The 25,219-nt window shown below is 46.1% G+C and overlaps 1 protein-coding gene and 1 long non-coding RNA gene across 5 annotated transcripts; both read left to right on the top strand.

Annotated features, from left to right (window-relative positions):
- The first annotated feature begins 404 nt into the window (after positions 1-404).
- Positions 405-23,371, top strand: abi2a (abl-interactor 2a). Of its 4 annotated transcripts, XM_076993778.1 has the most exons (11): positions 405-562; positions 10,299-10,466; positions 11,209-11,385; positions 12,359-12,456; positions 16,087-16,233; positions 17,513-17,631; positions 18,324-18,566; positions 20,212-20,373; positions 20,805-20,891; positions 21,313-21,483; positions 21,769-23,371. In XM_076993778.1, exons 1-11 carry the CDS (start codon positions 446-448, stop codon positions 21,942-21,944), a joined length of 1,665 nt encoding a protein of 554 aa, XP_076849893.1. In that variant the 5' UTR covers positions 405-445; the 3' UTR covers positions 21,945-23,371. The 4 variants fall into 4 exon arrangements, with proteins under 4 accessions (XP_076849893.1, XP_076849895.1, XP_076849894.1 ...); XM_076993780.1 differs by lacking the exon at positions 18,324-18,566; XM_076993779.1 differs by lacking the exon at positions 20,805-20,891.
- Positions 3,079-5,412, top strand: LOC143498895 (uncharacterized). Its single transcript, XR_013125981.1, has 2 exons — positions 3,079-4,943; positions 5,135-5,412. It is a non-coding gene; the product is annotated as an uncharacterized LOC143498895 (long non-coding RNA).
- Positions 23,372-25,219: the final 1,848 nt, after the last annotated feature.

The raw sequence follows: 25,219 nt of genomic DNA, 5'->3' as shown, positions 1-25,219 counted from the left end.
AGGCTATGAAGTTATTTGTATATAGATTACTCGTTTTATTATTAACGTGAAATTTTTTTAAAATACTTTTTAAAGAAAAATAAAGTCACGCCACCCACATAAGCACAATTAAATTACATAAATATCGGATCCAAATATAAATAAATAACTAAGCAACATAGACTGAATGACTCAACGAAATATGATCCTCTGTGCTGTAAACGGATTTCATTACATTTCGTTTCAAGCTCCGATAACTCGGAACACACACACACACACACACACACACGACAAACACTCCTTTGATTTTCCTCCAGTGTTTTTATTATGGGAGGCGAACTGCGCTTCCCGCCGCTTCCTGCGAGGGGGGGGGAGGGGCTCGCGGGGCGCTCGCGCAACAGCGGGGGGAGGGGGGAGGGGCTCGCGGGGCGCTCGCGCAGCAGTGTGTGTGTGAAACGATGTAAAGATGGCGGAGCTACAGATGCTCTTGGAGGAAGAAATTCCTGCAGGACGAAGAGCTTTGCTGGACAGCTTCACTAATCTCGAAAGAGTTGCCGAATACTGCGAGAGTAATTATATTCAGGTAATTCGACGGGCCCTGTCATAAAGTGTCACGGACTTGGCCAAGTGGAGTTGTGGGCGCTTGAGTGAGTGGATGTGGGGACAGCTAGCTAAACGACTCCCCGCTAGCCGGGCACGGTTCGGTGCCGCCCGGTCCCGGTCGCTCATCCCGCCGGTCGAGTGGAGTAGAGCCGCTATTTTGATATCTTGGTATGGACAAGTAGTTGAACTCGTGTCATGGGTCAACTTAAAGCGAAGTGTTGTTGCAGTGTGAGTCGACGTGTGGATTCAGAAACTTTGTGGGAATGTTTGTGGCGGGTCTTCACGCGATGTTGCCGATGGATCTTGTTGCGTTTGTGGGCGAGCGGAGCTGGACGGTCCTTCTCGCGTGTCCGCCGATGTTACTGGCGCTTTTGTGTTATTGTGCGGCTGTTTTTGTCTGCTTTCGGCACTGGACAACGTGTAGATGTTGTTTAAACTAACATTTAAATGATGGTGTTAAAGAAAACGACTTCTCGGAGTTGAGTTCCTGCATGTTTTAGTGTTGTTTGATTCTTCAGGTCTTCCTTTCTGGTTCATTAGGTGAGCCCTGTACTGTAAAGATAACGACTTCCCCAAAAGTCACTGTGTTCCCAAAGACATCAAATGCGGATAACAGCAGTCGTATTAAATCCTCATGTGCTGCACTGCGTCCTCCTTTCACCCCCTGACCAGTCGGACTGTGGGCATGAGGTCTGCTGGCCTGAAGTGTGGAGGGCAAAGGCTCTTATGAAAGCCTGTCCTTGCGCTGATTTATTATGCATTTAGGGGTTTTTTTGGCAGATGATCCCACTTTGGACTTCAGGGTAGGGAATGTGGCATTGCGGTGGCAAACCTTGTGCTCGAAACCTGCTTTATACTCGAACAGAATTATTTGTGTGTTTTGAAGATGAGGTGGTACCAGCTGTACCCTGCTGTTTCTCCTGAGGTCCTGTAGTAAAAGCTTTCTTTCATTCTCTGACACCATCTAGACATGCAGTCTATGGCAGCCTGGCTGGAGATTTCACACATTTGTCACTCATGCCAGAAGCTGCTTGTGATTTTGTACAATTCGTAATTTGGTGAAAATTACAATGTCAGTATTGATGGAAAAAAATAAATAGGGGTGTGCGCTAATATTCTGCAGAAATTACAATTACTGGATGAATTTGTCACACAATTGACAATACTTAATGGACATTAATTTTTTTTTCTTTCTAAACGTCTTCATTTAAAACAGCTATGCAGGATAGGCTGTTTGGCTCAGTAAATATGTAAGCTGCCTTTTAAATATTAAGTCTACAGAACTTCAGAGTAACTCAAATTAGGCGTAATATTTTGACGTGGGACTTTCAATTTCTGTTTCCAGTTCCTATACTACTGTGAAGTTTCTTATTTCTTTCTGTTTTGCTAGAATAACAACACTGCCTCTCCATACTTGTTCTTTTAGAAGTTGTATTACTCTGTGTTTAGCAGTAAGAAAACCTCAGCCAGATCCCTTGTGAATTATCTGGTACTATAACTACCATAACCAAATTGTCCTGCCGTGCAGCTGTGGCCCCTTTGTCAGAGACCTAGATAGTAAATTTAAATACATCAAATGCACTGACGGGACCACTCACACTATGATTCTGTCTATCTTTGGTCACTTTGTGCATCTCAAGTGTCTGGGCTGTATCCAGGTTGTGGTTATACACACAAAAATGCAGGTGTAGATATAGAGATGTGGAGTAGATGTGATGTACTGTACTGAGAGTTTCTCCCATCGTCAGGATGCACGGGGGGGGAAGATGGAGCACCGTCAGCACCCGCCTGTCCTGCTCTGTATGTTCCATTGCCTTCCTCTCTTGGAGAATAATGCATCATGGGCGATGAGGCCATCGTGTTCTGCACGTGTGCCAGTGCACGTGCGTGCATGTGTGAGAGAGAAGGGGGGGGGGGGGGGGGGGGTGGCACCATTAAGTAATGTTCAATGTCGTCTTTTTGCGCTACGCGAGGTTTGTTCCAGTCTGATTCAGCTGCTTTTCATTAGCCAGTGCTGAACAGAATCCCACAGGTAATTGGAACCATGTTTGACTGCTGTGAGCAATGAGAGCTTAAAAGACCTCAGTAAAGGCTGGACATGTTGGGGATCCTTGCAGGTGTGGTCTTTCTAGAGCAGGGGTCACCAAATGGCGGACCGCGGTCCGGATCCGGACCCGAACGTCGTCCTGTCCGGACCCAATCACATTCCTGATTAACTGGATACGGACCCAAATGCCAACGTTTTTTTTTTTATTTTTACGGGAGACTAAATTTTAAACCGGAGCATTTATTTCAGGGCTACTGAAAAATACTCCGTGACGAGTGTTACGTTGCCAACTTACGTTCGCCCCCCCCCCCCCCCCCCCCTCCGTGACGAGTGTTACGTTGCCCCCCCCCGCAACAACTTGCGTTCGCCAACGCCGCCCCGGACCTCAGGTCAGAGCTATCTGCCAAAATTGGACCGCGGAAAAATATAATTGATTACCCCTGTTCTAGAGGGTTTATTTGGATGGCAACCATGGTGATGATGTTTTGCAATTAAGTATTATGTATTTTGGATCAGTCTCGAATAGATGACATCAGTAAAGACATTTTTTCCTCTAACGATGAAGAGGAGGCAGATCACCAGAAGTCTAGATTAAGTTAAAAACAATCTCGTATTGAGGTTATTGAAGCTTCCTGGCCTGGTGGTGTTCAGTGCAATGACATTGATTTCACTGAAATGGATTGTAATTCACCTTGGCTAGACACATTTCTCATCCAGGCATCATCTACAGACGTTTGGCAAAACTGATCGAATCCTGGAAAAGCTAGTTTTCGTACTTCTGACTGCATGAAGTCAAACTTTCACTTGAAGCTCGTCAGCGTGATAGCAGAGAGATTTCATGAGCACTGACTACTCACTTAACCACTCTCTCCCTGGACTCCGAGAACAAGCAATGTCAAACCTGTAACCTTTTTTCTCCACGCAAGACTTGAGTCAGACTTTGGTGAAAACTGTAGAAACCCCAGTAGAAGAAAAACTGTAGAAACCCTGTTAAAAACGTAGGCTTTTAAGAGTGCAATACTGTTCTGCCATAGAACTAATGAAGCCGTAACGTGAAAGTCGTTGGTGAATGTTTTTGTTTTGCTTATTTATCACCCCACACAGCTTTTCTGCATGGCTGTCCAGAACTGTTCTGATGCCATTACAGCTCTCTCTCAAACTCAGATTAAACTGCATGTAGTGTGCATAAAGGACTCTGTAAACCTCCAGTCTGTAGATTGGTCATATCACTATTCACTATATGAAGACCTTCACGAAAGGTTTTCTTATCTATTTATTGACTCGTTTCAGATTCCTGTGTGCTGCGATTTTTAGCCACTAACATGCTTCATTTTACACGGTGTAGAGGACGATGCGTCTCCCAGTGGTGAAGGGAACGGGTGGTCGAAGTGGCAGTGATTACAGAGTAAACAGTATTGATGCTGTAATTACAGTAATTGTGTAATGTGACTGCTGAAAAGTCCCGATTGAGTGATGGCGGCTGAGAACACAGTGGGCTGAAATTGGGTTTCTTGTCTGGCCAATGAATGCTCATTTGGTTTTTAATGTGTAGTGAACTGAACGATCTTCCATTTGTTACATTTCAGCTTTATCTATGAGTCTTTACATTGGACATCCATGAACAGAAATGATGATTGTCTGATTTAGGGAACTGAAGTGGGTTTGAGTTCTGCGTGATGCAGATTTTAATGATGACATATTGGCTATAGCAGGCTTGGGAGTGCGGACTCTGTACTGTAAACAGAAGAGAACGTCTCTTGGAAGAATAGCTGGCCTTTTAAGGTAAGGACAGCAGTTTAGTTCCTTTGTGGTCAGTGGAGGCCTTTTGTGTGGGCAAATTCAGTGACTGCATGCAGGGCAATAAAGAGATGCTTTGTTATGCTGTTTTCTCTCCCTCTCCTTTTCACGGTTTGGCCGTTTTTCAAGTGTTTGTCATTTTACAGTTGTTGCCAATTGCTTACGTGCTCCATACTTGGGTACAAGCATCAAAACCGTACATTTTATAACTGTGAAATAAACAAAAGTATCAAACCCGAAATGCTTCTATTCAATTTCATACCTGAAATTGGAAATACCCACATCTGAAAACACTTAACACAGTTACTGAACAATCATTATGCCCTAGCATTACCGGTAGACCTTGCGTAAGTTACCTTTTTTTGTGTGAGAACTTTCCACATGTGTAGGCAGAGATGGTGAGCATCTGCAAGGAGTTCTCCATCACCATGCCATCAGGACCACTACTACACTGCACATACACAGTCACATTCTGGATGGATCAAAGCAACACATGACTGCTGTCATCTTGGATAAGGTTAGTTTCTACCAAGCCACCATGGTCCAGGAACGACTCTCCATCCACAATAGCTTAAATGTAATGAGATGTATGGCCACCAACCACATGCTCACCAGTATGCAGTGTAAGAGGTACATGGAGTCATGAAGGTGAGAGTCCAGCACAGGATACGTCTCACGAGACTGTTATCTCCCTTCCTGCCTAGCCAGCGATGACCTCGCTTGAGATATGGATGAGACTGTGTGGCTTGATCCTACAAGCAGGGAGGATCTTCACACACACACACACACACACACACCCACCCCAACCTAATTCCTTGTAATCTCAAAAGAATACTATTTCTGTTTATACCATTGAGCTATAACTTTACTGTAATTATTTTTATTTCCAAGAGTATAAAGTGGCATTGTAGTTATTGTAATTCTATTTTTCTTTGTAGGTTTTTTTTTCCCCCTCCAATAACAAAAATAAAGCAGTTTTCTCTTTCTATTTTTGTGTTCATGGAAATGTGAGTAGCTATAATGAACTGCAACAATCTTTCGCAGAAGCCTGTATGAGAAGTTTTAAAAGTATGCAGAGAGCCAGCAGTATTTAGAGTATAAGTGTCGTCTTTGTGGTTTCGTTTTGACAGAAGTATTGTCATATGTGTAGACTTTTGACACAATCAACTGGTGGATTTCATAAAGGGTCAATGGAGGCAGCGCTGCTTGTGTTAATGGTAATTGAACCACTGCAGCAGAATTGTGATACCCGAGCCCTCGTAGACAGACAAAAGGTCCCGGTGTACTCCAGACAACTCCAAAATTACGGCCATTCAGAATGATCGAGGCTGTTGTTCCTGGCCTTTTCAGAGCAGACGCTGTCCCTCCGCTCGGCCCTCCTGGCGCGGCTGTGAACATATTGATTTGTAATCATGAAAAGAACATGAGTGGAATCGACTTCTTGCTGTGCTTGGAGAGCTGTTAAGTGCATGTAGGGCCATCTAGGTCTACCTGTAGTGGCAGTCGGTGTCTGCAGCAGGGAAACAACAGTGTTTGAATTCTTTTGACCAGTTCCCCACCTGATTTATTGTAAAACTACAGAGTCTGCTGGATTTGTGGTCCGTGGCCATTTTAGATTTTTCTCCATCCAGAGAGTATTTTTAATTTAATACACCGTGTCCACCTCTTCACAATCAAATCCCTCCCCAAGACAAACGTACAAAAGATTCCAGTGTTTTTCTTGAATTAACTTTTGAGTGTAGAGTTGAACTTCTAAATGTTATCTAGGATTGTTTTCTGAACACACCAGATGCAACCGTTTGGAGGACTTGGTAAACACTTCAGCCATAACAATAAGTGGAGCAATAGGACATTTAAGAAAAACAGTATTAATGCTTTAAAGACCTACAATTACAGAGCATACGGAGAACCTTAAAAGGCTATAGCTGACCCCTGTATGCCGCAGTCTGCTCCGAGTCATGGTAAAGCTTTCTTTAATATGTATGCATTTAATCACATTTTAATTCACAGGTGTTGCCTTCTCAGTTAGACATGTTCATCAGCACAGTGTTTTCACTCTTATTTCTACATTCTGAGGCATCTAGACACCTCCAATGAACTGAGGTGTTCACTCAGAATCCCGTCCACGAATAATGAAACACCTAGCCGTGATTAGCCACCTGAAGGTCATTACGCAGGGGAGAGTGTGCACTAAGCGTTGGGACAGCAGCGGCTGAAGCAACACACCTGTAGGATATCGTGTCCTCTGCCTTGGGTTTGATTAGATCCTTAGATGTTTTTCTTTTGCTGTGCTTAAGAGTCTCTGCAGGAAAGAGCGCGTGAGAGTGAGGTGATGGAGAGAGGATGGGTGAATCAGCTGATCGTTGCTCGTACCTCAGGCTCTGCGCCGAGGCCCCGAGGCTGCTGTGAAAACGTCTTCGCGGCTTGATTGTGAGGTGTTCTCATCTCCATGGGCGAGAAGAAGCACGCCTACTAGATTGGAATTAATGGAGCCTTCTCGGTCGAGCAGGGGTCTGAAATGTAAGGTAGAGAGAAAGAGAGGGAGAGCGATACTGATAGAGAGAGAGAGAGAGAGAGAGAGAGGGAAGCAGGGGGAGGATGTGTGAAAGAACAGGCAGGTTGAGTGAAGGGGCAGGGGAATTGTGTAGAGGAAAAACATGCTGTCAAAATTTGTAACCGTCCAGAACCCGTTCAGATAGTCCTGGGTCTTGGCCAAGCTTTGGACGTTCTTTCTCATTACACTGGTTTCATGTGTAGTTGAGGAGTCATTGAGCATGACCAATGATGCCAAGAAAACAAATCTCCGGTTGTTTGTAATTAAGCTCTTTTTTTTGTCTTTGAGGTGAATTATCTTTGTAATCAGGCAGTGTAACCAAAAACTAAGGGGTTTAATTTCTGCATGTGGTTGGTGCAGTTCTGTTTGACAACCTGAGATATTTTTTTTGTTCAACTTAGTTCGTCATAGCAAGAAGCAGACACAGCAAACGGTACATTTGGGGCAGTGGAAAATTGTGTAGGTTTTGGTTAGATATTCTAATCATGCCCTGAGTAAAAGAACTGACTCCCAAGAACCAAGGATTCGTGCAGAAACCTGCACAGACCTGAAGCACCACCAGGACTCTGGTCACCGGCGTCTCTGACCTTTGAGCTCTCATGTCAGAAATGAAAAATCATAAGCTCAGAAGATATTTTGGGAGAAGCTCACATTTAGAGCACCTCTCTTTTTATAGTTTAACATTTTTAAACTGTAGTGTGAGTCAGCAAATCCTCTTGTGGGTCTGCAGCATGTTGGATGTGTGCAGTGATTCTTGGTCTTTCCTCGGTGTAACCATTGCACAGCGCTGCTAACCGACCGCAGCTCTGTTCTCACTCTACATCTCCTCCTCGCCGCTCCAGCCTGGAGTCACGATGGGAAACGCAAAGTCAGCAGATCATCTTAATTAAAACCATCGAATGGAATTTCGCGTTCTGATTCACGGCTTCCAAGCGAGTTACGGCAGTGAATGCGCTACGGGGGCGGAACACCGCTCCTGCCCACGGAGGTCTTACTGGGAGCCGAAGCTGAAGTTTCCTTATCTGGCTTCTCCGGCTCCCCCAGTGCCTTTTCTCACACTGAACTAGACTCGCACTCCCTGGGTTAAGTAGTGTCACCGTCTCATGACTGCCTGCCTCTCTGATGGGTGTTCTGCAGATGAGGAGCGTACACCCCCAGATCTACAGTTAACGCGCGGCAACACGGCCTCTGTCTCCACGCTGGAGTCTCGCTATGTCGTACGCCATCGGAGGACTCGCGTAACGGGAGATTTCCGTGCTGACGGACGCTGCGGAAGCGATCGATCGGCGGTGCGTTGGGCAGCTCTGGTTGTCCAACACACGTGAGACGTGCATCGGTCTGAAAAGCAGAAGGACGTGGCGCTTCCCCTCACGTGTCTCCCGCGTTCTGCAGCGTGAGCCTTTGGTTGCAGCAGGAGCCTGTTGCTGTTCTGTGTAGGAGGCAGTTGTGTGGGTGGATAGTTTCTCATGCTGGTCTCTGCCTCTGTGTTAATAATGAGTTCAAGCGTATATTCACACTCGCTGTCCCTCTCTATGGATCAGAACACTCAGAGTATTGGGATATATGTATGTCTTTGAAACTATCTTTAGACTACAAGCACGATGCCCTCGGCTTTCTGAAGTATTAGGCATACACTCCTCTCAAAGGTCCCAGCCAGGTTGCAACACAATATTCAATATTTGTGCCTATATTAAGTGTATGCGTTTCTGCCTTTTTTACTACAGCATAAGCATAATAGTGTTGGATTGCTTTGATGTGCAAACACGGCTTCGAGATCAATATAAGTGGAAACCATGACGTGGGACCTTCTTAACTTTCTAACCAGACATTGTCATGCATCACCTACACTTTTGGCTATTTTCAGAAGCTAAGTTAGAGTCTGATTATTTAAGACACCTTTAGAAAGGTCATCATCAAATCTTTGTGCAGTGACTCTGCACTGGACTGTGTGTGTGTGTGAGTGTGTGTTTATAAGAGAGAGAGGTTATAGGAATATAAAAGAGTAAATTACTTTTACTAGCCTTGAAACTCCACATTAATACCATCAATGGTATCCTCTGGAGAGAAGAGGGCTTTCATGGTGCAGTGAGTATTGTCAGTGGAGCAGCCCACACCTGGGGACCTGCAGCCTCTGATCTGAGCCACAGCCGTTTGTATTGGTCAGCACCTGGGCCGGCTGACCCTGCCATCTCCATTTTAAAGCCTGGTTGTGTCTCATCTTCCTTCAGATGCCCCTTGTACATCTCAATGAAGTCTTTTGGTCTATAGTATGAAAATATTGTATTCGATTTTGCTTTTTAAGAGTTGTATAAAAGAGGAACCTCACAACGAGACACATGGTAGCTTTACAGAGGGAACTTGTGGATACACGACGGGCATGCAGATGTTTCAGCTCAAGTCATTGGCCAATAATTTTTTTTACAGTCCCTCTTTAACAGTAGCTATGCCCAACCCCTTTTAACTGTAACTGGGCCGGGTGTAGTTACTGAATAGGGTGTATTTGTGACTGGCTCTCTGTGATCATAGTGCCTGCAGGTTGGCACCGCAGGGCAGTGTGAGGGCACCTGCCACACGAACAGCTGTGATGTCACTGGTGTCTGTGTGTCATCAGGTGCCCCGGAGGAGACACAATCACTCTGACCTTCATGTCTGCCTCAAGCCCTCATTGAGGGGCTCTGGGGACGTGGTTATTTTGGTCACATGTTAAGGGCTGGTAAATGTTCCTGATCAATGCAGCTTTCATTTGGTTTGCTTAGATGTGTTCTTCTGTGTAACTGGTCAAAGCAATCATCCATCTCTCCTTTGTACTTGGGTTCGGTGTGTCTCACAGTGATGCTGACCGTAGACGTGCTCTGGTGAGGAGTTAACGTGGGATTATTAATGCAGGATTTCACTGTCCATGGTGCCTTACATGGGCCTTGTTTAAAACACACGTGCAAACACACAGAGATTCCCTCTCGCAGTTCAGAGGTCAGCAGTGGACCCAAAGCACCATGTGATGCTCCACTGCAAAATGTTGCTGCTCTGAGTGAAGTGCTGAGATCCTGACGTTCCTCACACACACCAGCCTGCCCAAGGCAATGTAACGGTCTTTAAAACACTTCTAGCACGGTGCCTTCACATTTGACTCTTACTGAAGGATCTCCCACCACTAGGGACTGAGCATGCACTCATCTGGCTAAAATCAGTTTAATTACTAAAAAGTTCCTCTTTCCATCTTCTCTCGTGAAGAAATATGGTTCAGACGTCTTGCTGATTTGTTTGTGCGTCCTGCTTCTGTTAATCACTCTTCTTTTTCTCCCTGTTCCCCTCTTGTAGTCCCCCGATAAGCACAGAGCACTAGACGAAACCAAAAACTACACTACCCAATCGCTTGCCAGCGTCGCCTACCTGATCAACACACTAGCCAACAATGTCCTGCAGATGCTGGACATCCAGGCGTCCCAGCTGCGCCGCATGGAGTCCTCCATCAACCACATCTCCCAGGTGAGCTGCCGGGACCCGTCCAGCTGGCCTGGCTCTCGCTGGGGTGCTAAAGGAAGACTCCCAGCCTTCGGGAGGACATTCACAGCATGACAGAGTTGTGGTGGGGAGCTGCACCAGAGCTCACTCCAGCTGTTGGCTGGTTTGATTCTTCACATCGTTGGGTCAGAAGCATCCCTACAGCATCCCTCATAACACCGGGGGCGGAGCTTGGAGGTGGCGGCCGATTCCAGCCCGCCTGCGTGTTTTATTGTACAGCTGTCAACAAGGTGCGGCGTAGCGGGACTTAGGGGTGTCCCGCTGCAGCTGCATGGGACACGCTCGCTAGCCCCCCCCTTGTGTCCTGCAGGTTTTTCTTCGTGAGCTGCTCATCAGGATTGCATGAGCTGAAAGAAAAAGCAGGTCTGCCTAAAGGCATTTGTAGGATTCAGTGTAGCCATGCTGATGAACGGAGGTGTGTGTGTGTGTGTGTGTGTTGTAGAGGCAGGTGGAGTGGGTGGGGGTGTATGCACATGCACTTGTGCGTTTATCCACATTTCAATGCTTTATATTGATTCTCTAAGGATAGCTGACTGTCTCAAGCTGGCTGCCTCAGTACACACACACACTGTGTATTGCCTGTGACTTATTCAACAAGAGTTGTAATGTTTTAGGTCTCTTTGAAAGCTTCTAATATATAGCCATGTTCCCATGTCCCCCAAGCCCCTCCCCCTGCTTCATCCATGTTCTTCATTATGTTAACCAGACGGTGGACATTCACAAGGAGAAGGTGGCGAGACGGGAGATTGGCATCCTGACAACCAATAAAAACACTTCCCGCACCCACAAAATCATCGCTCCGGCCAATCCCGAGCGACCGGTGCGTTACATCCGAAAGCCGATCGATTACAACGTGCTGGATGACATTGGCCACGGAGTAAAGGTAGGACCGTCCAGCCTATGGTCATGTAGGGTAGCTGGCTCTTGGAGCCCACCAGTGGAAGGAACCCATAGCGTGTAAACCATTAAGTGCAGTGCATGGTGGTGGTGTTCTCTAATGGTTGTGGGTATTTTGCGTACACTAACAGACGTTGTGTGGCAGATCTTGGCGTGTCTCTAAACTGTCACTAACCTCTCTGTGCTTCCCCCCCCCGCTGCTGCTTCTCCCCGCCTCCTTCTTGATTTTTAAGTGGTTGCTTAGGTTCAAGGTAAGGGCTTCCTCCATGTCTGTTGGGAGCAGGTCATGTGACTGGGGTGGGAGTGATTGATCGATAGATTTTTGTTCTTAAATCTGACTAAATGAAGATCCTTTAGGAAGAGTGACCCTTCCTTCCTAATGCCCGTTGGGAATTCTACTCTGTCCAGGCAAACATGAATCCTAAGAATAAGTAAAACATAAATAACCATTAAGCGTTACTGTTTCATATGAAAGCGGGCTGTGCAGCGTTGGGGTCGTTTCCCCCGCCTCCACGTTTCTCAGAGTGAAGGTGTGAGCGTGCAGGGTGGTGTGTGTCCTACGTCTCGCTGCACTGTGACCAGTGCCTGCCACATGCCCATATGTTACGTCGCCAGGGTGGCCCAGGCCGCTTCCTGTCTCTGCGTGCGTGGTTGACTGTTCCCATGCCAACGCTGTGCCGACAGGAACATTCACACTGCGTTTGTGTTGGCGACGCGGATGGGGGGGCATTAAAGGGCACGCGGGAGCGCATGCTTGCGTGTGGCGTCATATATGTTTGCGTGTGGTGTAATATATATTTGGCGTCTACGACTGGCTGAAATATATATTTACTTTATATTTACTAATCATGTTCACGGCCGGCAATAAGGCTGGTAGTGTTAACCTGTGTTAATAAGGCCGTGTTAACCTATGTTAGCGTTAACCTGCATGTTGGCGTTTCACTCTCATTTGACTATAGGTCAACGCCCAGAACATGAAGATGGGGGGTCTGCCCCGAACAACCCCACCCACCCAGAAGCCCCCGAGCCCCCCCCTGCCTGGGAAAGGAACCATTGGGTATGTGCAATTGCACTTTATGAGGACAACACACCTAGGGCACAACCCTACACCCCGAGACTAATGATCGTGATGGTGACCCTCTAATGTTGTACGCTCTGATCGTGACCCTCTAATGTTGTACGCTCTGATCGTGACCCTCTAATGTCGTACGCTCTGATGGTGACCCTCTAATGTCGTACGCTCTGATGGTGACCCTCTAATGTCGTACGCTCTGATGGTGACCCTCTAATGTTGTATGCTCTGATGGTGACCCTCTAATGTTGTATGCTCTGATGGTGACCCTCTAATGTCGTAATCTCTGGCCACAAGTTTAATCATGACTCCTCTTCAACTGGGAGAGTTCTGCATTTGCTCTGTGGGTCTCATTTCTCACTCTTACACTAATGAAGATGATGGTTTAAATTTCATGTCAGAAGTCAGTCAGGTTAGATGAGGACTGACTGCTCGTTTGGTGCAGTATAGGACACACTCATGTGTGGTGTCCCTAACCATCAGGTTATGTGCAGCTCACACCTGCTCCTCCTACCGTTTACCCATGTTTATTAGTCATTAGTAGTTTATTAGTTATACACTCACCAGCCACTTTATTAGGTACACCTGTCCAAGTGCTCATTTACGCAATCACATGGCACAAACTCAATGCATTTAGGCATGTAGACATGGCCAAGATGATCTGCTACAGTTCAAACCGAGCATCAGAATGGGGAAGAAAGGTGATTTAAGTGACTTTGAACGTGGCGTAGTTGTTGGTGCCAGATGGGCTGGTCTGAGTATTTCAGAAACTGCTGATCTACTGGGATTTTCATGCCCAACCATCTCTAGTGTTTACAGAGAATGGTCCAAAAAAGAGAAGATATCCAGTGAGTGGCAGTTCTGTGGGCGCAAACGCCTTGTTGATGCCAGAGGTCAGAGGAGAATGACCAGACTGGTTTGAGCTGATAGAACAGCAACAGTATCTCAAATAACCAGTTGTTACAACTGAGACATGCAGAAGAGCATCTCTGAACGCACAACACGTTGAACCTTGAGGTAGATGGGCTACAGCAGTAGAAGACCACACTGGGTGCTACTCCTGTCTGCTAAGAACAGGAAACTGAGGATACAATTCACACAGGCTCACCAAAATTGGACAATAGAAGATTGGAAAAATGTTGCCTGGTCTGATGAGTCTCGATTTCTGCTGCAACATTCGGATGGTAGGGTCAGAATTTGGCATCAACAACATGAAAGCATGGATCCATCCTGCCTTGTATCAATTTAGTACGAATTGAGCATTGTGTCCTACGCCACAGCCTACCTGAGTATTGTTGCTGACCATGTCCATCTTCCAAGTTCTTCCAGCAGCATAACGTGCCATGTCATAAAACACAAATAATCTCAGACTGGTTTCTTAAACACGATAATGAGCTCACTGTACTCGAATGGCCTCCACAGTGACCAGATCTCAATCCAATAGAGCACCTCTGGGATGTGGTGGAACAGGAGATTCACATCATGGATGTGCAGCCCGACAAATCTGCAGGAACTGTGTGATGCTATCATGTCAATATGAACCAGACTCTCTGAGGAATGTTTCCAGTACCTTGTTGAATTTATGCCACAAAGGATTAAGGCAGTTCTGAAGGGGTCCAAACCGGTACTAGCAAGGAGTACCTAATAAAGTGGCCGGTGAGTGTGTGCTTAGGCTTACAGGTTTAGCCATTGAGAACCGAAATATGTTGGTGCCAAACTCATTTACAGAATAACACCTAATGTTTTCATTGTTTTTAAATGAGAATGTTTTGAGGATCTGACGTCTACAGAGAAATGGTGTCAGTTCTCTCTCATGATTCTGTCAGACTGGTGCTTGACTCACTACCTGCCATTCATCCACCTATAGCTACACCAGTTTAGCTGCTTGTGTGTTGTTAATGATGGCTAATTTTATCACCCCATTTAAACAGCCAGTACTGTGCTATACATTATCTCTGATTAACTATTTGTAAATGTTATTAATGATATTGGTAACGATGCTGAGGATTAAACCACAAGTCAAAACATTTGTGGTGCTGGGAAAATGGAGCCTGGATCGCTCTGTCTCAGTAGCCAGTGTGACCAATATCTCCACACCTACTTCATGTGTCTTGACCTTACACATGCCTTTGTGTGAAGACCACGATACAGGGTTGTGTGTGTGTGTGTGTCTGTGTGTGTGTGTGTGTGTGTGTGTGTGTGTGTGTGTGTGAGTTATTGCCCATTGTCAGCACGTTGCAGCAAGTAATAGTGATTTGAGAGGCTCCCTAATGCGTTTCGTGGGTTATGTTGGACCCTGTCATGGTACGAATAATGACATTTACGAAGAGCAAAAAAGCATTGAACTGAAATGTTACCTTAAACATACCTGATGGGGAAACTCACGGAATGGACTTGAATTTCTTTATCTTGAAAGGGCAAGAACTGGTAACGCCCAGTTGCTGGGATGTGGTGTTGATCTTGTCTGAGGATTACCAGGGAAGAAAATACGGGTTGCTTTTTATTTCCCACATACTTCAGAAAACTGAAGAGTGAAGGAATGAGGCGTAGAAGAGAAATGAGAAGTGACTCTCTGTTTGGAACGGTAATGTCCCCACATTACAGGCCTTCATCAGGCAGCAGCAGTGACGTGCACAATTGCTTCTGTATGCAGAAAGGTTGCAATTGGCATATCCAAAAGGCTTTTGCAATTTGTGTTCAAATAAACACAGGGGACGGCGCACATGCTGTGCACCAAATGGCTGGATAAAATGGGACATGAACAGGTGGTGGGATAATATCTTCAGTCATTCGGACTTTTAAATAGTTGCCGCAAACACAAAGGTGCGTCTTAAAACAATTCCCGTAAAGAGGTGGCAGCACTGTGAAGTCTTGTACCTGTACCTCCTCCCTTTATAAGCTGAGGCGTGAGTGCCTATATGATCTATATATATATAGATCAAGTCAGACTGGCACTTATGACGTATCGTGTGTAGCCTACAATAAAATTAACCGTGCATGCATGATGTGAACAGTCTTGATAATGTTCATCTTGTGCCCTCCAGTTTCTTAACCAGGTAACATCAAGGGACTTCTGTGACTGCTTTCAGACACATTTTGTCCATGCTGGGATTAGACGTAGCTAAGTTTAGGAAGCCCTCGAGATTCTAATCTCAGGCGCCCTGCGTTGGCTCGGTCATATTGATCTCCGCCCTCACCGTCCCCGCCCCAGTTCAACAGAACAGCTGGTGCGCTCAAGCAGACCCATGGTGCGCCTGCGTATCTTGGCCCTCTATACGGCGGACTTTGTGTACCCATGACAACGGGGACCTGTGGGCGAAGGCTCGTGACCTCTGTGCACGGTGTTGCGGTGCTGTCGTCAGGTTGCCAGATTTGCGCCGTTTGAATCATGTCGGTTTGCCGAGCTGTTCTGTGCTGAGCCTGGGCCCCAGTTCCCCTTACGCTGTCTTGAGTGCTGAGATTGCGTTTTAATTAAGACGTACGGGGAATCCATTTTAAATGGATAAAAAAAAAAAAAAAAAAAAAAAAAGCAGGAAGGACAGTCTTCCGCTTTGGATTCACCAAAAGCTCTTTTAGGTCTCTTAAATTGTTGACTTGTCCCCCTGTTCCTGACAGGAGGCACTCCCCCTACAGGACACTGGAGCCAGTGCGCCCTCCGGTGGTTCCTAATGACTATGTCCCCAGCCCAACACGCAACATGACGCCTGTGCAGCAGAGCCCTGTACGCACGGCGTCGGTCAACCAAAGAAGTCGCACGTACAGGTACCTGTATTCCTGTATTGTGTGTGTCTCAGTCCCTGTGTGTGTGTGTCTCAGTCCCTGTGTGTGTGTGTCTCAGCCCCTGTGTGTGTGTGTGTGTGTGTGTGTGTGTGTGTGTGTGTGTGTGTGTGTGTGTGTGTGTGTGTGTGTGTGTGTGTGTGTGTGTGTGTGTGTGTGTGTGTGTGTCTCACACACTCTCTGTTTCCATGCTTTCCATCTCTTTATAAATTTCTGGTTTTGCGGGTGTTTTTTTATTTTTATATTTCTTGCCGACAGATACTGTACAAGCAAACTTGTATCCCCTCATCACACGTACATGGGGCCATTTCAAGCCCATGTGCACATTCTTTGATTCTCTACCAATATGAATATGAACAGATGACCAAACATGGAGAGGAGATTCCAACACACTGTGAAGTAAAAGATGAGAAAAGTGTCAGGAAGTGCGTCTTCAGTCTGAAGCTGTGTGTCAGTGATATGAGTGACATTTCCCTGTTCGTTAACAGCCCCCCCACACCCACACCACCCACACCCCCATCTTCTGAACCTATGTGACATCACCATCTCTTCCGGCTGCGAGTTGAAAATGTTGCATACCAGTGAAAATAATTAGTCGACAGAGGCTGAATTTGAGAATCATAATTATTTATAAACTACAAGTTCTATATCAGGATGGATGGTACTCGGAATTTACTGCATATGAATGAACATTCAGATTTTTAAAAATTGAAAACAAGTGAGACTCTTGGGCCTGTTTTTTCAAGGCTGGCATCCAGTACTGGGTCCTGCTCCAAGCTCTGTAGCTCCGAGCAGTTGTCTGGCCTTCTTTTGCCTGTTCTAAGATTCTCGACCTCTCTCTCTCTCTCTCTCTCTCTCATTCTCACGCAGCATGACCTTTGGATGTATTTATGTTCGTTCTCTGTCTCTCTCTCTCATTCTCTCACTCAGCACACTGAACTCTATGTGCATTTTATAGATGTTTTTAGGAATACATGGAGCCAGTAAGCGTGAATAAAACAGCATAGAGCACAGACTACGTGTGCTTTTGTTACCAGGCACTTGTGCTTGAGAACATCTGTTGCTGAATTCAGTGACTCATCTCTGCCACATACTCCACCTTGTCTCATTCTCTCTGTACACGTGTCCGTGTGTGCGCGTATGTCCACGTGTGTATGTCTCCAAGTGTCCGTGTGTGTCCACGTGTCCTGTCTGACCCCTGGCCTGTCTGACCCCTGGCCTGTCTGACCCCTGACCTGTCTGACCCCTGACCTGTCTCCTGTAGTGGCAGCAGCGGTGGCAGCCATCCCAGCAGCCGCAGCAGCAGTCGCGAGAACAGCGGCAGCGGCAGCGTGGGGGTGCCCATCGCCGTGCCGACGCCCTCCCCTCCTAGTGTGTTTCCAGGTAAATGCATCATCCCCTTCCTCATCCTCACGTCTCCTTTAGTACAATAAATGCCTGAATGGACTCCTAACTGTGTCATACCTGGTGAAATGGGCTATACGGGGACGGTGTAGTAGAACATGTGTGGTACAGATCACAAGACTAAAGGAGTGTCATTTATGGATATATAGGTGCTATCGATATTATCAGAAGAAACTTGAGATCCTCTGTAAAGTGGCCACAAACAGTAATTTAAGTTGGTTCATCTTTTGCATTCTGAGTAACAATAAATGGGTACTTTTTCAGAAGGGTCTCGTATTTGTAGGTCAATAAATTAGTTGTAATAAGTTATTTAACAGTTCATCAGTTTTTCAGTAAAATGTATGGTCTTGTCGTTGAATTGGAAAAGTGGTCCATCAGATTCTGATGTCATTTTTCCATGTAAGTGGTCTTTGTGTGATTTGTGTTTGAGTGTGTGTGTGTGTGCGCCTGCGCACGCGTGTGTGTTTCCGCTGAACCGAGAATGACGGGAGACCTCTCTACCTGCTCCAACTGCTGTCATAAAACTAAAGCATAAAGCAGCGTTCTGCCTGTCTGCAGCAGAACCTGTCCCCTCCCCGTGACCAAACCACACACACCACGTCTTTGTCTTCTGACTTTCACCCTTTCTCCTTACCTCTGTTCTTCATCCTCCTCTCTCCTCATCCGCAAAGCCTCTGTGGCTGGTGCCACCATCAGCCCTTCTGCCCCGCCTAATTCCGCCCAGCCTTTCTCCACCTGCGCCGATTCTGCCCCTGCCCAGTCCTTAACCGACCCCCCTGCTGCCCCTGAGCTCTCCCCGACTCACCCCACCACCGCCGAGACCATTCTGTCCCCAGCCGACCCCGCTCCCCTCTCTGAACCCCCTACTCCACCCACAACTGCTGCCACCTCCTCCACCAACACCCTGGTGCCAGGTGAGTTTACCCCCCCCCCACATTCTCCCCACGTCGTGGCATTGCTACCCCACCATCATGAACAGCACACAGATCTCTGGTTGCTGCATCTCTCCATCATCTGACACGCATCACCATCAAACCCGTGTCACTCATCTCATTCTCCTTTGCTTGGTTCCCAGTACATTGTTCCATGTTGCGCCATACGACGAAAAAATTATACGGCTGGCGTGAAAACAAAATATAAACAGCATAAAAATAAAACTCACCGTTAAGTTCAATTCGTGGGAGCCCTGAGCTTGTTTCCCCATCTAGGCGTAACCGGACCTTTGGCAACGCTTTTTTCTTTCAAAAAAGTCCAAAGATTTGTCTTTTCATGCAGGATGTTTGGACTCCATGTGCTGGAGCAGTTTTGAAGGCTTCATTGCCTCGTTTGCTAGCCTGTCGCTACTTAATACGCAGAGTGGGCGTGTGACAATCACCTGTGGCGATAAATCCATACTTTAAGTAGGACTCTTGATATTGTCTTTTAAATACAGCTTTCTTTTTCTTGGAAGTCGTCGCCTCTTCTGTCTCCTCATTGGGCCTTTTCCCCTTTCCAAAGAAGCTTTCCAAACATGCCTGTTTTTTACTCCTTTTTGCTAACTGTGTGGGTTCGACTGGGGTAACATATCATGTGACCAGGACGAGCGTCTTGACCTGAATTAAACTGTCGAGGCACAGACGCACAGAGGATGTAATTGGGAGAGAATCCCAATTGTTAATATATCTTTCAAAATAAAACCACTCAGACTCTGGTCGTCGATAAAACATTTAAAACATTTTTCTGTGCGGCCTGGTACCAAATGACCCATGGACCAGTACCGGCCTGGTGGTTGGGGACCGCTGGTATAGCAAGTCTAGTTATCACATCAGTTTGTGATGGTTTGGTCGGCATTTGCTTTGTTGACCTTATGCTTGAGAGATACACCAAGTAAACCAACCACCAAATCACACGTGAGTGCCAAATCACGTGAGCGTGAGAAAGCAGTCCAGATATCCGCTGCTTGCCATGTTTTATTGATCTCGGTTTCTGTTGCACCCTGACCACCCAGTGAGAGCTGCCTACCTCCCTGCCCGCCTCCTCGTGTTCCCTCTGCATGCGCTTTGCACGTAGGACTTTTAAAGCTGTGTCCTGTCAGATGTGATTCTGGGCCATCAACAGGCGGTGGAGTAGTGCTAGCTCAGGGTCTCGCTCAGGGTCTCGTTCGGCTCACGTTGCTTCAGAAGTCAGGCTGTTCCACACTCGCTCCAAATGTGTTACTGGTTGACGTGAAGGCGCACGTCTGTCTCACCGTCTGGTAAATGTTCGTGTGTAATTGTGGACCAGGCTCATCGTCTCACGTCACTACTGCATGCTGCACGTTTGCTCGTTATGCCTGCTGGGCTGCGTGGGAATGGTTCCGTCCACGTAACCCTGGGTTATTGTCCCCTCTGGCTTTCTGTAGTACCTCATTACGCTGCTTCTCTGTCTGAATGGGGATTGCTGGCTATAATCTCTTGGATGCTTCTACCATCAGGCAGAATAAGTCATGCAAACATTTTTTTTCCATCATTAACCCCAGACCATTGTACCTTCTCCCCTGCTTACGTCTGTCTGACCCGCTGATCTGTGTTGCTGACGCAGGTATTACACCACAGTTCTACAGTATGAACAGGCCTTCATCCAGACAGGTTATCCCCACTGTCGGGGGCTCTCTGCCCTACCGACGGCCCCCTTCCGTCAGTGGGCTTCCTGCTACACCCGCAAGCCAGCAGAACGGAGGCCCCCACTACAGCCAGGGTCAAGGTAGGAAGATCTTCACCACCATCCAAGTTCTGCTCCCTATCAGCCAAGATATGGCCACTTTCACTTTTTCCTCTAAACAACATGGCAATTAAATTTCAAACATTTAACCCACGTGTATGTTAATAGTAACTTAGTAACTTTAGTTATGTGTCTAGTGGATGTAGTGTTTAGAATATAGCTGTAGTAGGTGTGTTCCCAAAGACTGGACCACAGCTGCTTCTGTGGTTGAGTTTGTGTTATATGTGTTTTATACACACACTAACCGCCCTCCCTCTTCCCCCCCACCCCTCTTTCTCCAACTGCCCTTCGTGTGCTTGGGTTCACCTCTCCACACGCACTCGCCCTCCCTCTCTCTCCCTCACACACCCTGCTGCCACCTCCACCCCTACGCACTGCTCTCTCTCCGCTCCCCGCGTGGTGGGCGTCCACAGCCTCCGTGGCACCCCCTCCACCCTCCATACTGCAGGTCACCCCCCAGCTCCCTCTGATGGGATTCGTGGCCCGCGTTCAGGAGACCAGTAAGTGGCTCTGGGCCTCAGTGCAGCCCACGCCGCAGCACCCAGCCACACGCTCCACTGAAAGCACACGCTCGTCCGTCAGAGCCTTTAGTGAGATGAAGGAAAGACGCTCTTGATGTACGGCTGTGAGAATGTTTCAGTGCACAACTTTGTCGTGGTGTGCCGACATTTTGGAGTATTCTGGGCGCATGATTTTTGGGGTCCTCTGGGTGCATGAATGTTTGGGTCTTGGGTCTTGTACATCTTTGAGGATGTATGTTCATACACCATGTAAGGTATTTCCAGACTGAACACGCCTTGTCTGTGCTTCTGTCTGCGTTGCTGGCACACCCTGCATGGGTTCAACTACACGCCGTCTCCATTAATAGGACTTTCGGCCCTCTTTTAGCACCTCCTTTTGACCGTTCTTTTTTTACCTCAGTTTCAGATACTCCTCCCCCTCCTCCTCCTGCAGAGGAGACTGAGTTTGAGGAGGTGCAGCTCCCTCCTCCGTCGTCAGAAGACTATGAAGAGGAATCCGCTGTAGTAGAGTATAGCGACCCTTATGCAGAGGAAGACCCTCCCTGGGCCCCGCGGGCCTACCTGGAGAAAGGTACGCGACGTTGTGTCTTTGTGTGCTTAATTCTCAGAATAGTTCCTTTTTGATAAAGATACTTTGATTTACAATGTTTCTTTTTTGCTTAATAGTACAGTCAAACTGCATTTTAAAAACTGCACCGCATGCAAATCATACAAAGTTAGCATGTTGAGAACGGTGTACTCGCTTGGAAAACACCGCTAGCGCTCAAAGGTCTGAAAACGGCGTGTTTGACGTCCTCTAATAAGTAGAATGCATGTAAGCCAACGGTCTTAACACGTGGTTTGTCCACCATGTCAGTGGTAGCGATCTACGACTACACCCGGGACAAGGAGGACGAGTTGACCTTCCAGGAGGGCGACATCATCTACGTCATCAAGATGAATGACGACGGCTGGTATGAGGGCGTGATGAGCGGCACCACGGGCCTCTTCCCCGGCAACTACGTGGAGTCCATCATGCACTACGGCGAGTGATGGCCGGGCCGGCGCCCCACGGCCCAGCCCGCGCGTTGGGGCCCATACTTGTAGCCTGACAGCAGGCGGGTCGGTTTCGGACACGTGGTGACCTGTGAACGGGGCGGGGGAGGGTGAGCGTGAGTCAGGGGACGAGTTTAACTACGACACTTTAAGGACTGCGACTGCCTTTCACAACAGACTGATGGGGGGGATAGTTCACTACTAGAGTACAACGAAATAGATTAACAGTAAATATCAAGAATTATTTTCTGGTTTGTTGAATGAAGGATTTACAGCACAACCACTATTTTCTTGTGTTTTGAATAAGAAAACGAGATATGAAGTAGTTTTGTGGGCTGGGTGTGAGATTTTCCATATTTTGAAAACGAGGTGACCAGAATTACCCCCCCCTTATTTTTTGACATAACTCATATTTTTTTGTCTTTGATTGTCTTCAGCACAGAAGAGTCTTTAGGGCTCATACTGGGCTTGGCCTACGTCTCTGTAACACTACAGCAGCTGTACATTAATACAGAATTCAGCTAACTAAGGAAAAACCCAACCCAAGGCTGTGCATGTCTGGAATGGTGGACATAGAGGAATATGTTTTATATACATATATATTTGATGCATATTTGTGAATGTCCCTTAAGGAGTGTGTGTGTGTGTGAATGTGTGTATGTGTGTGTGCACTGATGGTTTTGTTCTCTTGATTCAGTGATTTTGCCTTAATAAGATATATTATCTGTGTATTCAACAAGGCCCAGTGATCTGGCTGGATGTTGGCTTGTGTGGTGGTTTATTCCCTGGCTGGCCACTAGAGGTCTCCAGGATTAAATCAAGCATGGGAGCTGCCAGTAAATTGGTCAATATAAAAAGGTGGGGGCGTTCTGCCTCGGATTAACACCTTTTCACTAGAGTTCCGACATAATCACCACAACACTTCATGTACAGAGGTGTCTACTTTTACTGTACATAGGAAAGACGGGGGATATCATCTGAAAACGATCTGTAGCAATCTAGTAATGGGCCATTAGAACCCAGGGCAAAATGGAAATATGCAGAGGACTGGAAGTGCAGAAGGCTGAATCAGTTCAGCCTCTGTAAGGCCTTCCTCCCCAGGACCTGCACACACACAAGTTCCACTCTGAGCCCTCAGACTCAAACTTCATTCCTGAATATAGTTCTCTGAACGTGCGGCCGCTTAGATATGCCAGCATAACACATCTGTCATTACATTAAGGTAAGAAATCGGTCAGCCTCTAATCATAAATACTAAAGTGTGTCCGTAAACCTCAGCTTTGCTTTGTCTAAATTTTATTTGTATTTTTTTTTATTCTATATTGTGTAGTGACCCTAACCAAATGGCCAAGTTGATTTTTGATATGTTGTGTAGTGCTACATAAAATTGCATGCTCAATAAAAAATGGAAGTTCGTATTTTAATTCTGTTCTTTTCTCATCTTTGTCCTTCAGTTAATAATTTAAGTGAGTTTTATCGTTTCTCATTAGCAGTTTGCTCTCTTACTAGTTTTCACAATGTGAATATCCTGTTGGCTGTAGTGAACTTCATTGGGCATGTTTTGGTGCCATATTGCAGTGTTATATTCACTATTATTCCATCCTTTGCACCACATTCTCTTTCCACAACAGTCCAGCTGATGATGGAACGGTCCTGATGATGCACCCAGTGTCTCTATTCAGGTAGATTAATGGCAGGTGCCGATAGCAGTCAAATGACTGCAGAGTACTTCATCCCTGGGTTTGCAGAAATCCCATAACTTGAAAGCACACATTTTTTTTTTATAGATGGTAAGCAGCAAGAAGTATTTTGTATGATTGAGACCAGTAATGTCTGTGTCTTTTAACATCACAACAGGGATGAATGACCTTCATTCTTGTTTTTACAGATTGCTAGTATGTAGAGTTGTGCACCGGCTGTGTGAGTGTGGGTGTACAGTAGGGATGCACCGAAATGAAAATTCTTAGCCGAAACCGAAAACCGAAAATGAAGAAACCAAGGCCGAAAGCCGAAAACCGAAACACCGAAATACATTATGCCAATTATTAGTAACATTGGATTTATGGCTAACCTCACTAAAATCAAAGCATTGCTATTCAAAGAATAAATCAACTACAAAATTTGATTTGAAAATATGTATTTAGCACTGACATTACAGTAATGCATATTATAAAATAAAATTAGTGGTGGGCCGTTAACGGCGATAACGCTGACAATGGCCGACCACTAATTAAATTGAACTCGCTTCCAGACCGTTTTTATCTGAGAGGATAAATATATGTATTTTATACGAGTTAAATTTAATTATAACTGACTGACCTGAAAGATAAATATAAATTCTCTCATAAAAACGTGACGTGAGTTGCAACAACATTAAACAGCTCAGGTAAACACGCTTCTGAGAAATGTCGTCTGCTCGGCAAAACATAACGGGGCTCAATGTGCTCTATTAGCCTACGAAATCCCGCATCCTCTACGACAGAGAACGGCTGATCGTAAGGCAGCGAGTTCCATAATTTTTGGTGTAATGTCCTTTGCCTTGGCGCCATCACTGGAAAACTTTTTTGCTAGCTTTATCCAAATAAACACGTGCAGGCGATTTTTGCTTGCGTCATCACAATACATTGTTTCGGCCGTGTTGTTTCGGTGATGAAAGTATTTCGGCCGAAAACCGAAAATGCAAATTTAAGCCATTTCGGCCGAAAATTTTCGGTGGCCGAATTTTCGGTGCATCCCTAGTGTACAGTTATTAATATATGAGTGCAGATGCACAATCCTTTGATAACTAACAGGTATCATGCTTATACATTATCATACTTTTCTAAAATGAATTAAATTGGTCAGTATTTGCAGTGTGTGTGTGTATAAATCTACAAGCGTCCTAAGTATAAGTGGTCCTCTGGAACCCACATTTCTGCTGCCTTCGTTCTGGCCAAGCTGACCCTAACTCAGCACAGGCTGTTTATGAATGAGCACATCTGAGAGTGAGATTACCATCCATCTCTGAGCGCACAGCCCTGAACAAAATAGGACCTCTAACCATTCAGTGTGTTTTGAAAAGTGGAATTAATGTTTTACAGATTTGATGATTACAAAAGGCAAGATCTAGTAATGTAAATCATTAGCAATGTAATACATTAAAATAAGGTAGTAATTTGACATGAAATAGTATGTCCCACTTTATTAAAGATGTATGTATAATACTCAATCTTGTAACTTGTTTTAAAATGTGCACTTTTTCACTTTGAAATCAAACGGCCAAGTTGCCCTGA

The sequence above is a fragment of the Brachyhypopomus gauderio genome, unplaced genomic scaffold (genome assembly GCF_052324685.1).
Source record: "Brachyhypopomus gauderio isolate BG-103 unplaced genomic scaffold, BGAUD_0.2 sc122, whole genome shotgun sequence".
Lineage (NCBI taxonomy): Eukaryota > Metazoa > Chordata > Actinopteri > Gymnotiformes > Hypopomidae > Brachyhypopomus > Brachyhypopomus gauderio.
Note: the sequence above shows the minus strand (reverse complement) of the source record. Positions and strands in the feature narration are given on the sequence as shown.